The sequence below is a fragment of the Pygocentrus nattereri genome, chromosome 4 (assembly GCF_015220715.1).
Source record: "Pygocentrus nattereri isolate fPygNat1 chromosome 4, fPygNat1.pri, whole genome shotgun sequence".
NCBI lineage: Eukaryota > Metazoa > Chordata > Actinopteri > Characiformes > Serrasalmidae > Pygocentrus > Pygocentrus nattereri.
In genome coordinates, this window is record NC_051214.1 from 46537294 (window position 1) to 46552934 (window position 15641).

The 15641-nt window shown below is 41.9% G+C and overlaps 1 protein-coding gene across 3 annotated transcripts in view; it reads left to right on the plus strand.

Moving 5' to 3' along the window:
- Positions 1-15641, plus strand: part of fut8b (fucosyltransferase 8b (alpha (1,6) fucosyltransferase)) — a 227427-nt gene that overhangs the window by 131217 nt on the left and 80569 nt on the right. For all 3 annotated transcript variants that reach the window (XM_037537577.1, XM_037537576.1, XM_037537578.1), the window contains one exon: positions 7421-7889. In XM_037537577.1, coding sequence (XP_037393474.1) covers positions 7687-7889 — 203 coding nt within the window. In that variant the 5' untranslated portion in view covers positions 7421-7686. The remainder of the gene's footprint in view (positions 1-7420; positions 7890-15641) is intronic.

The window sequence follows — 15641 nt, forward strand, 5'->3', positions numbered from 1 at the left end:
AGAACAAGAGGAAGAAGAAAAAGGAAAAGGAGCGGAAGAAGAAAAAAAGGAAAAGGAACAGGGGACAAAAATTGAAAAGGAAGAATAAGAAAACGAGGAAGAGGAAGGAGAAAAATGAAAAAGAAGCAGAGGAAGAAGAAGAAGAGGAAGGAAAAAAGAGGAAAAGCAACAGGAAGAAGAAGAAAAAAGTAGAAAGCGGAAACAGTATATATAGAAGAGGAAAAAGAAGGAGAAGACGTACTGGAGTCTTCAGTTCTCCTGCAAGAAGTGCTCTTTACTGACCACACCAGCAGAAAAGGGTGCATACACACCAAACTCGAGGGGGTGAGCACCAGTAGCCACACTCTTCACCCATCACATACAAAATGCACGATCCCTGACACTAAACAGCACAAACAGCATGTCTGCACAACAATAACCACCTGCATAGCCACGCCTCCAGAGCAGCGCCAGCCAGCAGCAGAACACAACAGTATTTTTTCAAGTCATTTCAAATTGACCCGAAATAATCAAATCAAATGGTATCAAGGTAAACTGTGCTGAAATTTGAGGTTTCATGACGAATAGAATCACTGTCAGGCCAGTTTTGCTCCTGTGTTGATTATTTCTCTATAGCAGGTGTGTATGTGGAAATATTCTCTTAAGCTGAAGTGCTCTTGATAGCAACCACACACAGACAGAGTCGTTTCACAGATCTACACCAACCTCACAATTATTATCAGCCATTTAACATCAGGATTATATCACAGCGGTTAAGTGCTGGCACTTTTATCCTGCCTCCATATGGTTTAGCTTTAAGTGGACCCAGCTCTGCTAATGGCCTCCTATGTGGAAATCTATTTCTAAAGCAACTAATCTGCTCATGATTTCTTTTGAGTTTATTAATTAAAGACATGAGTACAGAAACGGCACAGCACTCCTCCCACATATGCATCTCTAACCATCATTTGTGCTCGAGCAAGTTTTAGTGGTGAGCTAGAAGAAGATAACAAGAAGTTATTGTAGTGAATCTGGCACCTCATTCACACTGTAAATACATTCATGTTATAATCTATAGCCCAAGTCTCAAACACAAGGCCCGTGGGCCAGATCAGGCCCAGATCCTATCCAGCCCCTCAAAAGTGGATTAATTTTCTATTAATATAAGCTCTTTTCACACTGTGCTGCACTACGGTCCCCAGCATGCTCTGCAAAGTGCACCCAGAACCTCCTGCCCCAACAACAATCTATGGGATGGCAGTTACATCTCAATTCTACACAATTCTACACAGTTCCATGCCAGTCATATCAATAAACACACTAACTACAGCTCAGCCAATATGAACACCTAACTTCAGAAACTGAGCTCAAGTATTAATGAACCAAGAAAAAATGCTAGGAATGAAGTATTATTATTATAATTATATTTCAAGGTCAACTACAAGGGCCTAAATTGTACCGCTGATGTTTTTGTGTAGTTTGAATTGTCAGGATTGGCCCCTCCCAGTCCTGTCCATGTGTTCATGTTGTGTTTTGGTCTGGGCCACGTGCTTTTTGTTTTGATCCCCTGTCCGGCCCTGTTATCCCTTGTTAGCCTTCTTGTATTTAGCCCTGTGTTTTCCCCTGTGTTGTGGCTGGTCTTTGTTTGGGGTGTTGTTTGATGTTAGATGTGCTGTTTGTTAGATGTATGTATTGTATTCTCGTGTTTGGCTTTTGTTTGAGGTTCTGTGTTGTTTATCATGTCTGCCCCCCGATCTGTTCGCATTGGCTCTATGACCCTCGACTGTCTCGACCCTGATTTCGGATTTGTCCACAATAAAAGTCACTTATCTCAGCACGTGCGGCCGCCTCATCGCTCCACATTACATAAAGACCAACCACCAAAGGACGCAGCGAGGAAGCGAGACTCCGGTGTGTGGTTGATCCGTTGGGACGAAACTCCAGCTGTTTCTAAGCAGCCCGAGTTAGACACTGCAGCACAAGACATGGTCAGACAGAAGGAGCATACAGATAACCCTTACTTTGGTGTTCGGTTTGTGCCACTCCGAGCTGCCTATATCTCGAGTGAGCCTTGGGAGTGGCCGAGAGGGTCCTGTGTCTGTGTGTTCCTCCAGGTTGGACGAGCTGTCCCCAGCCCAAGTTCCTGATCCCATGGCCGTGCCCCGCGGCAAGCCTGATCCCGTGCTCGCGGCAAACCTGATCCCGTGACCGCACCCCGCAGCACTCCCACACCTCCGGACTCGCTGCCTGTCGCGCACGCCTCCAGACCCACCACCTGCCCCCGTGGATGTCGTTGCAGGCTCGCCTGCCCCCGTGGACATTGTTGCAAACTCGCCTGCCTCCGTGGATGTCGCAGTTTTTTTGTTCCCGCCTGTCCCGCCCTTGCCTGTGTCTGCTGTTTCCTGTGGGCCTCCTGTTTCTCCTGTGCCTGTTTCACGTGGGCCTCCTGTTCCTTCTGTTCTGTCTGTCCCTTCGTTTTTGCCCTCCTCTGTTCTTGGTGTTGTCTTGTTCCCTTCTGTTGTGTCTGTGCCTGTTCCTGTTGTGGTTCCCGTTCCTGTCTCTCCTTTTGTTTCTGTCCCGGTTTCTGTCTGTGTGTCTGTTTCTGTGCCTGTGTCCGTCTTGGTTCCTGTTCCCCTCTCGTTTGCGTGGTCTGTCTTGCGTTCTTGTTTTCCTCGTCCTGTTGTGCCTCCGGTCATCTCTCGTTTGGCGTCGTTTTGTGGTGTGCCTTCTCGTCCTCCCTCTGTGTTTCGTCCTCATTCTGTTTGTGTTTCGTCTGTTCCTGTGTCTGGTGTTGTGTCTCCCGTTTCTGTGCCTGTTTCTCCTCCGGCTTCTGTTCCATGTTCTCGGTCTGTGTCTGCTCCTGTTCCGTGTTCTTGTGTCTCTGTTCCTGTTTTGGCTCCTGTTTCGGCTTCTGTTCCTGTGTCCCATTCCTGCTTCTGTGCCCGTTCCTACTTCTGTGTCTGTGCCTGTCCCGTGTCCTGTCCCTGCTCATGTCCTTGTTTAGTTCTATTTGTTTTTGGTCTCTTGTGTCTTTGTTTCGTGAGGCGCGCCTCAGAGTTGCGCGCCTTTGGGGGAGGGTACTGTCATGATTGGCCCCTCCCAGTCCTGTCCATGTGTTGTGTTTTGATCTGGTCCCCGTGCTTTTACTTTTGATCCCCTGTCCAGCCCCCTCTTTTTTGACTCCGCCCCTGATTATTCCCACCTGTGTTCTCACCTGAGTCCTGTTATCCCTTGTTAGCCTTCTTGTATTTAGCCCTGTTTTCCCCTGTGTTGTGGCTGGTCTTTGTTTGGGGTGTTGTTTGATGTTAGATGTGCTGTTTGTTGGATGTATGTATTGTATTCTCGTGTTTGGTTCTTGTTTGAGGTTCTGTGTTGTTTATCAGGTCTGCACCACAATCTGTTCGCGTTGGCTCTATGACCCTGGACTCTCTCAACCCTGCTTTTGGATTTGCCCACAGTAAAAGTCGCTTATCTCAGCACGTGCGGCCGCCTCATCGCTCCGTTACATGAATAAACAATGGTCAGTTTAGTTTATAGCAAAATGTCAATTAAAAATGAAATAAAACATGGAAATTCTCTGGCTTTGTTGAGACTTTAAATATGGCACTTTTAATGGTTGAGTTTAGCACCCCTGACCTATAGAGATGGGACAAAAAATATCATAAAATATTTAATGGTAACTTTAGTCTGTCTGTCTGCTATCTACAATCACTGTCCATTTTATCTGTACCACTTATCAAGAGATCAACAAATACAGACTGTAGTGCCTTTTCTTTGTTCCTCAATCTAGCTGTCATGTACAATCAGCAATTCCCCAAAAGTGCACTGATAATAAACACTCCAGTCCAATTTCAGTTATTCTATTCAGTTATAGCTGTGGAGTTTGTGCAGCTCATAATTGGTTTGTTTTCTGTTAGACCCACTAGGGCTTTCTGCATATGCATTGTCAGGAGTCGCTCCAAGAATGAAATCACATTCCATGCATTAAAACATGCATAGGATTATGCACAAAACTGCACACATGCACCATTGATACCATGGATATCTGAAGAGTTTAATGCCTCTAATAGCTCAAAAAGTTATTACATGAAATGGTTATGAATACACTGCCAGATGTCTGAGCCACTGAGTGCATTTAAATCAATTAATTATTGATTCATTAATTAATTAAAAGTCTCTTATTAGTCCCATAACAGGGAAATCTCACCTCCGCATTTAACTTATTTGTGATGTGAAGCACCACATGCACACTAGTGAACACACACACTAGTGGTCAGTGAGCACACTTGCCTGGACTGGTGGGCAGCCCTATCCGCTGTGCCTAAGGAGAAGTTGAGGGTTAAGTGTCTTGCTCAAGGGCACTTCAGTCACATACTGTCGGCTCAGGGGATCAAACCAGCAGCCTTCCGGTCGCAGGGCTGATTGCCTAACCTCCAGCCCATGACTGCCCCCAGCACTCAATAATCCAATCATAATTGGATTTCTGCAATTATGTGATTATTTAAATGGCCATATGAACAGCACACTCTAACCTAGAAATCTGATAAAGAGTGCTGTAAACTCTTACTCTGATTTCTTTCGGATTTCTCAGCCTATGCGTGGAGTAAAAACCAACCAGAAATAAGCCAGCAGGGTTGCTGAGATGCAGCAAAACTCTTATGGAGCGACAATTAAACACATTTTGAAATGTATTAACAGCAGAGATCGAAATGCACCACAAAAAAACTCAACAAAGAAAATATAGTATCTTTTGTATATGCATTTTATTTTTGCGGGATCCCTGGTTCCTATCAGCACTGCTGTAAAAGTCTCTACAATGAACCATTTCACATCAGAACACTCTGAATGACTATTTACATCTCAGTGATTGAAATTCTGACTGTTGGAATTGCCCTTTAAGCCCTGCCTGAAGTCTGGATTACCAGCACGGCACACATCTCTGACCACGCCAAGGCTTTTTCTCTGAGATAACCGAATATTATTATTGTCTGCATTTGTAAACAATAAAAAAACACATAATATCATACCAATTCATAGTTTTGTTATATTTGCCTGTAATTTCATCGCCGTTGCTTTTTGCGCAATCACGTTTCTCACTCTCCAGGTCCTCCAGTCTTTCTTTTCTCCTCCATCTCTGTTGTAATGAAATGTGATGGGCCGTTAAAGTGCAATGAGGGTGCATCAAAGGACTCAATCCCCATCGCTCCCTCACTCTCTCTCTTTCTCTCTCTCTCTCTTTGAGAAGTGGTGATAGTAGGTTTTTTTTTTTTCTCGAGCTGCTCCAGTGAGCTCATCCCGTCACCTTGACAGAGTGGCATGGGAGTGTGTCTGTGTACGAGTGCTGAGACAGCAGTGAGGCTGAGCGAAGTAGAGATGCTCCGAGTGTGGACAGACAGCTTGTCCTACAGAGGCGATGTCTGCACGCACGCTCTGAGAGTGCTGTCACATTCAGACTGAAATTGCAGCATGTTGATCAGCCTGTCAGAAAGTGCTGAGACAGGGCTTTCCTGAAAGAGCGAGAGACAGAGAGAAAGAGAGAGAGTGGGAGAGAACAGACTGTGCTGTGTACACAAATTTCAGAAGCACAATCCAGAGTCTGAATATTTTATTCACTACGTAGAGAGACGTATGAGGAACTAACAAGCCCCGTGTCCCTTAGTTACTGTTGCTCTGTCCATCAAGCTATGAACTCAAGTTGCCTGGTAGCATCTCAAGCATGTAGAGCACTTGTGCTAAAAGGCCAAAATGCTGGACAGCTCAAAGGAAACTTGAGAAGCACATGGAGGCAAGGAGGCCCTAAAGAGCCATGGTTTCTCTAGTTTTCCCTGACAATGAGTTATTTTCATTTGTCTCTTGAGATATTGAAATATTTATGCCATTATCATGACATAATGACTGTTATCTTGCATTGGTATTTTCTCTTTTGTCCCTTTTTGACCCCACCTTCACCTCATGGTTTGTGCTCGTGTTTGAGGAGGGTTTAAGAACAAATGACACAGAAGCATCAAGTTCAGAGACACACTGAATTTATATGAATCAGGACAGATGTTTTGTACCATAGGTGATTACAGTAGGTAAATATGATTAACAGTGGAAATGATTGGTGCAATTACTTTTCACAAACATGTGTGTGTAAATACAATATATTTCCAAAAGTATTCGGTCATCTGCCTTCACACGCATATGAACTGAGTGATATCCCATTCTTAATCCATAGGGTTTAATATGATGTCGGCCCACCCTTTGCAGCTATAACAACTTCATGTCTTCTGGGAAGGCTTTCCACAAGGGCTAGGAGTGTGTTTATGGGAATTTTTGACCGTTCTTCCAGAAGCACATTTGTGAGGTCAGACAGGAAGGGGCCGTCCCCAAACTGTTCCCATAAAGTTAGGAGCATGAAACTGTGCAAAATCTTTTGGTGCTGAAGCATTAAGAGTTCCTTTCACTGGAACTAAGGGGCCGAGCACAACTCCTGAAAAATAACCCCACACCATGATCCCCCCTCCACCAAACTTTACACTTGGCACATTGCAGTCAGACAAGTACCGTTCTCCTGGAAACTGCCAAACCCAGACTCGTCCACTGGACTGCCAGATGGAGAAGCGTGATTGGTCAATCCAGAGAACACATCTCCACTGCTCTAGAGTCCAGTGGCGGCGCTTTACACCACAGCATTTGCTTTGCATTGTGCTTGGTGATGTAAGGCTTGGATGCAGCTGCTTGGCCATGGAAACCCATTCCATGAAGCTCTGTATGCTGTTCTTGAGCTGATCTGAAGGCCACATGAATTTTGGAGGCCCATTCTTTCACAAATGTCTGTAGAAGCAGTCTGCATGTCTAGGGGCTTGGGTTTATACACCTATGGCCATGGAAGTGATTGGAACACCTGAATTCAATCATTTACTTTGTGTAATGTATGTATCTGTGAGTCTGCCCTGTGATGGACTGAGACCCTGTGTATCCTGCCTTCTGTCCAGTGACTGCTGGGATAGGTTCCAGCACATCCCAGCTACCCAGAAGGATAAGCAGTTTACAAAATGTGTGTGTGTGTGTTTTGTTGTCATAATGATGAAAATAACTTGAGATCTTAAGAAAAACATACTCGTTGTACGATGATCAAATTTTTTTCTTGTAAAAATAAGTGAACATTCTCTGTAGAGAACACACTTCTGCACATTTTAATATTTGACAGTTTATCTGAATTTAATACATTGGGGAAAAATCTAGAACAAAATGTGGCCTGTGCAAGAAATTATGCCACATAGTTTTTATTTGCAAATATGTTATCAATTTGCAGCAAATAGACTAAAATTTGCATTTACAAATTTCTGGTGTAGCAAATAAATAAATAAATAAAATTTGCATTTACATCACATGCAAGTATTTGCAGAACACTGACCTAACACATGGTTTGACTGCCCCTTTCTTTGTGTGTCCACAGGTTAAAAACATCAAGAAGCTTGCTCACACATCTCAGGACTGAAACTGATGTCCAGGAGTGAGCTGAAGTGAAAGTGCAGCAGAAAGACCACCCTGCAGCCAACTTGGCATCCAATCACCATGCCTGAGCATACTTAAATAGAGCTACTGGTACAAATAAAACAACGATAAAGCAGCACTTCCTGGCTTCTGACCAGCTTAACTTCACTGAGATGACCGTACGTCTTTTGTGGTGACCGTGGTGGAGTGCGTGAGGTCAAAATCAGCATGCGTCCGTGGGCGGGGTCCTGGCGCTGGATAGCCCTGGTGCTGCTGGCCTGGGGGACGCTGCTGTTCTACATCGGGGGCCACCTGGTGCGGGACAGCGAATACACACCTCGGTCCAGCAGAGAGCTGGCCAAAATCCTCACCAAACTGGAGCGCCTCAAGCAGCAGAATGAGGACCTGCGGCGCATGGCACAGGCACTGAGGTGGGTTTTGGGTTGGTGGGTTGGTGGGTTGGTGGGTTGGTGGGGGGGGGGGTGGGGGGGAGGGGGGCTTGGAGGACTGAGAGAACACATGCTACTGCATCTAAGTAATATTGAATATTTAAACCCAAGGCATTAAGATAGTAATAACAAAAGATGTCCAAAATCAGCATTTATAGGTAATTTTCTTACTTATAGCCATATATAATTTCTTTCAAAGTTTAAAGATTTGTATTTATCATTTTCCATCCTCATGTGATCATACCTCTGCTTTTTTAGCCGTCCACTCCAAAGTCATCAGAAATGTTCTGTCATCCTCTGCAGTTAATATGAAAATTTGCTTTGTTATTATTTTTGGGGGATGGTGAGTGTCTTCAGATTTGAACTAAACCTGAAATCATTTCTGCCCTTGCATTAGGCTTAGTTTGTTTATTTTGGATTCATGTATTGATTATTGTATATTCGTTTGTCATCTCCTAGCTTAGTCTTAGTGATAGTCTTAGTGTTTTGGGTTTTGTTGTTCAATAAATTAAAAAAAAAAATTAGAAAAAAAATGCTGTCCCACATTTTCATGTCATTACCGAAACGCAGTGTATTCCATAGGTGGAGCCAAGCTTCTGTATTTTAGAGCAAGAAGTGAGACTGCATCCCTGTCCCTCATGCCCACATGGTGTGCAGTTAGATCCCATTGTTTTGAAGTAAATGTGTCCCAAAGTCTGAAAATCAGTGTGGAACATTAAGAATTGTTATGGCCAAAATATCAAATTTTCTGCAAAAATTTTTCTGCAGCATTTTTATTTTTTAAAGTAAAATACAATCATTGTATTTTTGCATACAGATGTTCAAAGCTTTGTTTGTACTGGCTAGCATTTTTGAGTTCTGCTCAAAATGCACTAAAATTACCAGAACAGTCATTAGTGAAACATCTGGTAAAGTTTCGGTAGTGTTATGATTGTTTCGTTAGTGAAAAATTAAATGTTTAATTAGTTAATGTTCCACATCAGTTAAAAGTCTGAATTACGTTTTGACTGATTGACCCTGACTTTGAACCAGTTCACTGGAGCGATCCATATAAGTGATCCATGTCTGTCCTTGTAAGTAATTTTGTATGCCTGTGTGCTACCAATATAAGCAGTGCAGTGTGGGAAGCACCATAAACTCAGCGAGCAATCTGTTGAAGCATTTAATTATGCTAATACAAAAGTGATGGATGAAGATATCTGTGCTGAAGAACAGAGAGTGCCCCAGCCTCAACTATACATGCCTGACTTGATGTTCACTCAGGAACAGCTCTTTAAGCTTAACATTTTATTCCTAAAGTTTTTATTTTAAGGCAGCTGTTTTTTGGCTGCATTTACTACAGTGGTCTCCAGCACTGGTCCTGGAAGGTCCAACCACAATATGTTACACCTGCTACACATAATCAACTTCTTCCAAAGTCCCTGATTGGCTGGATCAGATTTATTAGCATTAAGTAAGGGGATAGTGAATACAAATTGGAACTAATCTCTGCACTAAGGTAGCTCTCCAGGACTGGGGTTGGAGACCACTGATTTACAGACTAGTTTCTGTCACTACTGTTACTGGCTATTTCTTTTTAAATAAAGTATTGAAAGAATTATTGGATTTTCCTTGTACCTTCCAGTTGGCACAGCTCTGAGTTTTAGAGAGTAGTGTAGAAGGAAAGTAATGAGTTGTGAGATTTTTTCCAGTTGAGATGTTTTCCAGTGAAGTAATCCCTTTATAGTTTGAGTTACTTGTAATTAATTATTTTTTGAGTAACCACAACACTGAACTTGAAGGACCAAAGGACAGGTACTACCTTGAAATAAGGTAATAATCTTATTCAACCAAAGCGCCTGGTGGTCTGTCTCTTGAACAAGGTCACAACCCAACTAGTTATAATGGAAGGTGAAAAGACTTTACCACTCATTTCATTGACAACTACTACTTCTCCACAGTGGAGTTTGCCCTCTTCCAGGGAGAGTACTACCTGCTAATGAACGCAATAGGTCTTCACTCACCTTCCTTGTCTAAAATAGTCCCCATGGCCAACCCCTGTGGTGTCTGTTTGTAATGTAAACAACTCTAAAGTTTCCTGAAGGCCCTGTCACAGTCTTTAGTCCTTTGCAGCCTATGTAGTGCTGCCTTCCTCATAAGATCAGTCAAGACAACTGCTTTCTTCTTGTTTCATCCCATTAATCTTACCAATTTCCTAGTGGTACCTGCACATATTGACTTGTGTCAACCTTGTCCATGAGTGGCCAGATTACCCTATTAGCAATCATACACTACTGAATGTGGCATCATGCCAAGGCACACTTCTGGGGGTTGAAGTTATGGTCACCATATTAAATCTGATGGAGCACCTGCCCTGTGTGGGCCAGATGATCCTTGCAGGACTAAACACAGCCATATCATCTTTAAATGTGGCTATAAACTGCATGCAAACACTTTGTCCATTAGCCTCTGGAAGGTTACTAGCATCCAGTGCAGCCCACAAGGCATCACAGCAAAATTATAGAATCTGTAATAGTTTAGCTGCAGTCAGACGAATGCAGATCTTAGTGAAAACAATGAATTTATTTATGTGAGACAGTAGGGAGGTCCAGAGGGAGGCTTGGGTCGAAACCAGAACAGCACAGATGATCACAAGTGTAATCATTTCACCAGGCAAACAGAAATTAAAATAAACAAAACAAGCATAGGTTCAAAACCAGTAATCCAAGATCAAGTAGACAAAGACAAAAGGACAAGGCAAAAATCAAGGTCGAGAAGAACAGGCAAAGGGCCAGACACGAATACAGGAATAGGCAAACAAAGAAAATACTCAGCAAGTTCATAAACGAACCAATACCTCTCAACGAGAGCTGGCTAAAGCCCGGGCTTAAGAACTGTACATGACTCAAGTCATGTGATCACCTATGTAGAGAGTAGAGAGTCAGTAGAGGTGTAGAGAGTGAGTAATCTGGTGATTGTGAGAAAGGTGTGTTGCTGATAGTCACCAGACATGTGATCTCCCAGAGTCTCCTGGGAAATGGAGCCTTCTATGGAGTCCAAAGCTGTCAGAAAGTCAGAGGTCATGTGTTCTCCCAAAGTATGTTGAGAGATGGAGTTCGCAACACTGAGAGGATCTGTATGTGGCATGACAGAATCCAAAAGGTGCCTTGAAGGATATCTGATCCTTTGTTTCTGAGGCACCTGCTACTATCCCTTGCTCAGATCAAAAAAGACAAGATTTTGCATAGTCCATCCTCTTAACAAGGCTGTCTTTGCAGGGCTTGGGTCAACAGGTGAGATTCATCTTTGATTTGTCAATGTAAAATTGAATGTCGCAATGAAACAAATATAACTTAATTGCACCATTTGCAGGTTGAAAGCACAATAATTTACCTTCATTACATCAGCCTTCTCTCCCAAACCCAGAGGATCATTTGGGATACTATATAGTGCTATATTGCTACTTGATACAGATCTTGTGCTACACTCTAGACCTCTCCTTCCTCCTTGTTGATATAGTGTTGGTGTGGTTGGTATAGTGTAGAGAGTGATACCACTGCCTCCCATGCTGCAGACCGGGGTTTGATCCTGTGCCTGATCAAGCACCCCACACTGTAGCAGTAAAAGGCCTTGAGCTAGACTCCTAATACTGCCTTCACCTACGTGTGTAAAATGATCAAAATGTGAGTCACTCTGGATAAGAGTGCCTACCAATTGCTGTACATGGTCTTTTGTTGGAAATAATGAACAGGTGTTACAGCACTGGCTATGGCTTGAACTAGTTCAATAGGTTCAGTAGGTCAACAATAGGTTGATATTGCTGATGCTGTTTACTTTTCTTGGGCATGTACAATTCATAAGTCACTGGCCCTGTCTGCTTGTTGAGTTGGCAAAATGCGGTTGTGTGTTCACCGCCCAAAGAACAGGAACCTTTGCCACTAGAAAACTGGAACTGTGTTTTTTTCCATTGACCATTTGTTCAAGACTGAAAGTTTCAGTTTTATTGTTTTTCATGTCTGCTGAACCATTCTATCCATGATTCTGTATAAATGCTGCTTCATATCAGCCAATAAATGAAGCTAACTAGCAAGCAGGGTAGCTAATTAGCCAAATTAGACACTTTAGAGTGGCATAAACTCAGCAAATAGACAATTATCCCCTTAAACAGGCAGGACACTGTTTAAGTAACTGTAATTACTGAATAATAAGCTTTAGTAATAAGCCTGGGATTTAATGGGTTAAAGGCTGAAGTTTATGTGAATATGTACTCTGTTATTATTAATTTCTGTAGGATAGTGAGCATCATGAAATAAATCAGAATTTGAACTAAACCTAAAAATATTTCTGGCCTTGGATTAGGCTCACTTTGTTTTTTAATGTGTTCATTTATCATCTCCTTTCTCACCTTTGCATAACTCATTTTGCTGTCTGGTATCAGCTAGAAGAGAATGGTTCCACCTTTTGAGTGTTGGTTGGTTTTAATGTTTATTCTTCTTGTTTCTAGTAACCTTTCCTTGCCATTGTCGCCCTTGGCTTGCATAGATGGGGCTTGGACCTTGATTTCTGTGGAAGTACTTTGTGGCAACACCAGTTGTACAAAGTGCTATTCAAATAGTTTTGAATTGAAATGAATTGAAAAATGAATCAAGGAGAGAGAGATAGAGGACTATGCTGTTCATCCTGTATGCTGTAAACACGGGAAAACAGATTAAGTAAAAAACTAAAAACAAGATTTAAAAGATGTGACAGATTGAGGACCTGTTTTAGGCTGACACTCCTTAGAGTGCAAGTACATTAAATGATAACTATCTCGAGCTACTGCTGTAACTCTTTTGTAGTTCCACATCATAAAGCTTGTTTTTCAGTAACTACATATAAACCACTGGCAAAATGACTTGAGTTATTTTTGAGTGATGGATAAAAGCTTGGATCTGCTGGGAAATTGGGTTAACCCTTTAAGCCAGCAGGCCCAAAGTTTTATTACAGGTCCAAAGTTTTATTACACATTTCTATAACCTCATAACTCATAATGCCAGTTTGCATTAAAGTCCCTGTAGCTGCTGAATAACAAGCCTAAGAATGTAGGAAGCCTGGGATTTTAAGGGGTTAAATGCCTAATCAGTCGTGTCTGCAAACACACTGTAGATGTAATATGAAACTGGGAACCTGAGAAGGCATAGAAGTCGAGGCAGCAGAATGTTAAAGCATCCATTTCACCAGGTACATGCACAGATAGACCCCAGGGGAGGCTTGAGTCCCTGACCATTTGCCCCCTTAGATTGTACAAGTGCCATCTTTGTTGTGTATGATAATTGTGTTTTGTATAGCCCTCACCATTGTTCAAAATGACAGCTCAGTCTCACCACGGAAATAGATATAGTAGGTGGGCTGAGCCTCCTTTGGTGCAGTACCAGCCACCTATAAGCCTTAGTAAGTGACACAAATGCACACATCACAAAAGCAATAAAAATCTCGCCATCAGAACACTGATAATATACAAGGGTGTAAATTTACCCACTATGCAATCTAATTGTTTTGAAGTGCTGAGTTATATCCCTATTTAAGAGCTTCACAACATCTGGCATCAGTCTCAGTATTTTACAACAACAGAAACTTGGCTTAATGAATTTTTAGTGCCCCAATGTTTTGTTGCCATGCTTTCTGAAAGAGATTATCAATTAAATAATTGTGTTATTCAGGTCAGAGTTGTCTGACGTGAAATATGTGGTTAGCACAGTATCAGAGTGGGTGCTCAAGAGTGTTGGAGTTTGTGGAACCTGAGCTGACCCACTAGCTCTATTCCTGGTGCAAGACTGAGCCTTGCCTCAATGAAATGGGTCTTTATAAAGGGCTATATAAAATACAATTATTATTCATGCCAGCTAAGACAGTGCTTGAACAATCTGAGGGTAAAAGGGCAGGGACTCAAGCTCCTTATCTGTGCATGTGTCTGCATAGTAGTTTGTAACAGCACTATTTTATGCTGCTCATAGAGATTTTAATGTAACTACATTCCCTTCCATTGAAACACAATTAGACTGTGTCTCTGGATAGCAGTTCATGCCATGTGCTGTAAATTAAATGAACCTTCATTCACATGCAGGTTGCCCTTTTGTCCTTGGAGCCCCTGCGCTCAAAAGTGTATGGGCCTGCTATTCATTGTTTCCTACTCAAAAAGCAATCAATTGCTTAGCAGTATAAAGATCTACATCATTCACTTCTGGATTCATTAAAGAATATTTCTTCACTTAATCACATCCAAAAACTTTGAGTTAAGTGAGGAATTTAAGCAATTACATTGAGTTAATTTAAAATCACTTGAGAAATAAAGTTTTTAGTTGATGTTGTTTATAGTATTTACAGACTCCTCAGTGGGTTTTTTATTCTTTCATTTCTGTGTTTATTATGTTTCACAGCGTGTAGCTGCATGTTTTCAAGATCCATACTGTATCCGACCTCATTCTGCCACACATGGATGTTTCATCCTGAATAAATGCAGTATTCTCTCATGGAAGTGAAAGCTTTCTTCTCTCATAAATTCTTTATTTAATTTTTTGGTCATGATGTGCACATGTATGAAACATATAGTTACATGAGGAAGCAAGAGTGTGAGATGTGAATATTTATGAACTGAGCTTTCATTTAATTTCATTTCCACAGGAGAATATTCAGCTGATTTCATGCCATACTATTTGTGATCTACATGCTAGCACATACTTTAAGCATGCATACAGTGCCAGACTTTAAATATTAACTTCTTTAAAATATATATTTTCAGGCTACAAGAAGCTCCATACATGTATATTAAAGAAGGCACGTCTTTTGTTGTGGTGCTTTATTATCCAGCTGTTGTGGGCCACAGCTACAAACTACATAAGCAGAGTTTGCATGCTACATAAACAGTTCACATGCTACTCACAGTGCTCATGTCCATCAAACAGTTCTACCTGCTCTACACACATATTTCCTTGGGGAAAACTATGACCACTGACCACCTTCACAGTAACGGCCTCAGTATTCTCTTTGCAGACAACATTTGTCTGGCTGGTGAATAATATGATGTAATTGCAGAGAAATCGAACAACTCCAGATGCCACTCACAGTGGTGTGCACATGGCTGCTGGGTGAACTTGCTACAAAAACATTATCAAAAATTGGTCAGTATAAAAGAGGCATGCCAAGAAACAAAGGCTGGAGTTAGCATCCTATTCAGCAGCTTGTTACGAAACTGGCGAAAGCATGCGAGCTTGTAAGCTTGCAAAGGTGCTTTGGCTTCACTTCACATTTGGCAAGAAGCATGCCGAGCGCTTAAGAGACCTCGTCCATAACCTGTGAATAAATGCTGAGGCACTATATACAGTATTCACAGTATCTCACAAAAGTGAGTACACCCCTCACATTTTTGCAAATATTTTATTATATCTTTTCATGGGACAACACTATAGAAATTAAACTTGGATATAACTTAAAATAGTCAGTTTACAGCTTGTATAACAGTATAGATTTACTGTCAACATAAAATAACTCAACACACAGTCAATAATGTCTAAATAGCTGGCAAAATAAGTGAGTCCACCTCACAGTGAACATGTCCAAATTGTGCCCAATTGTGTCATTGTCCATCCCTGGTGTCATGTGACTAGTTATAGTTACAAGGTTCCACATGAATGGGAAGCAGGACTGTTAAATTAGCTTTGTTTAAATTTGCTTATACTGGCCACTGGATATTCAACATGGCAATAAAATTGTTGCTCT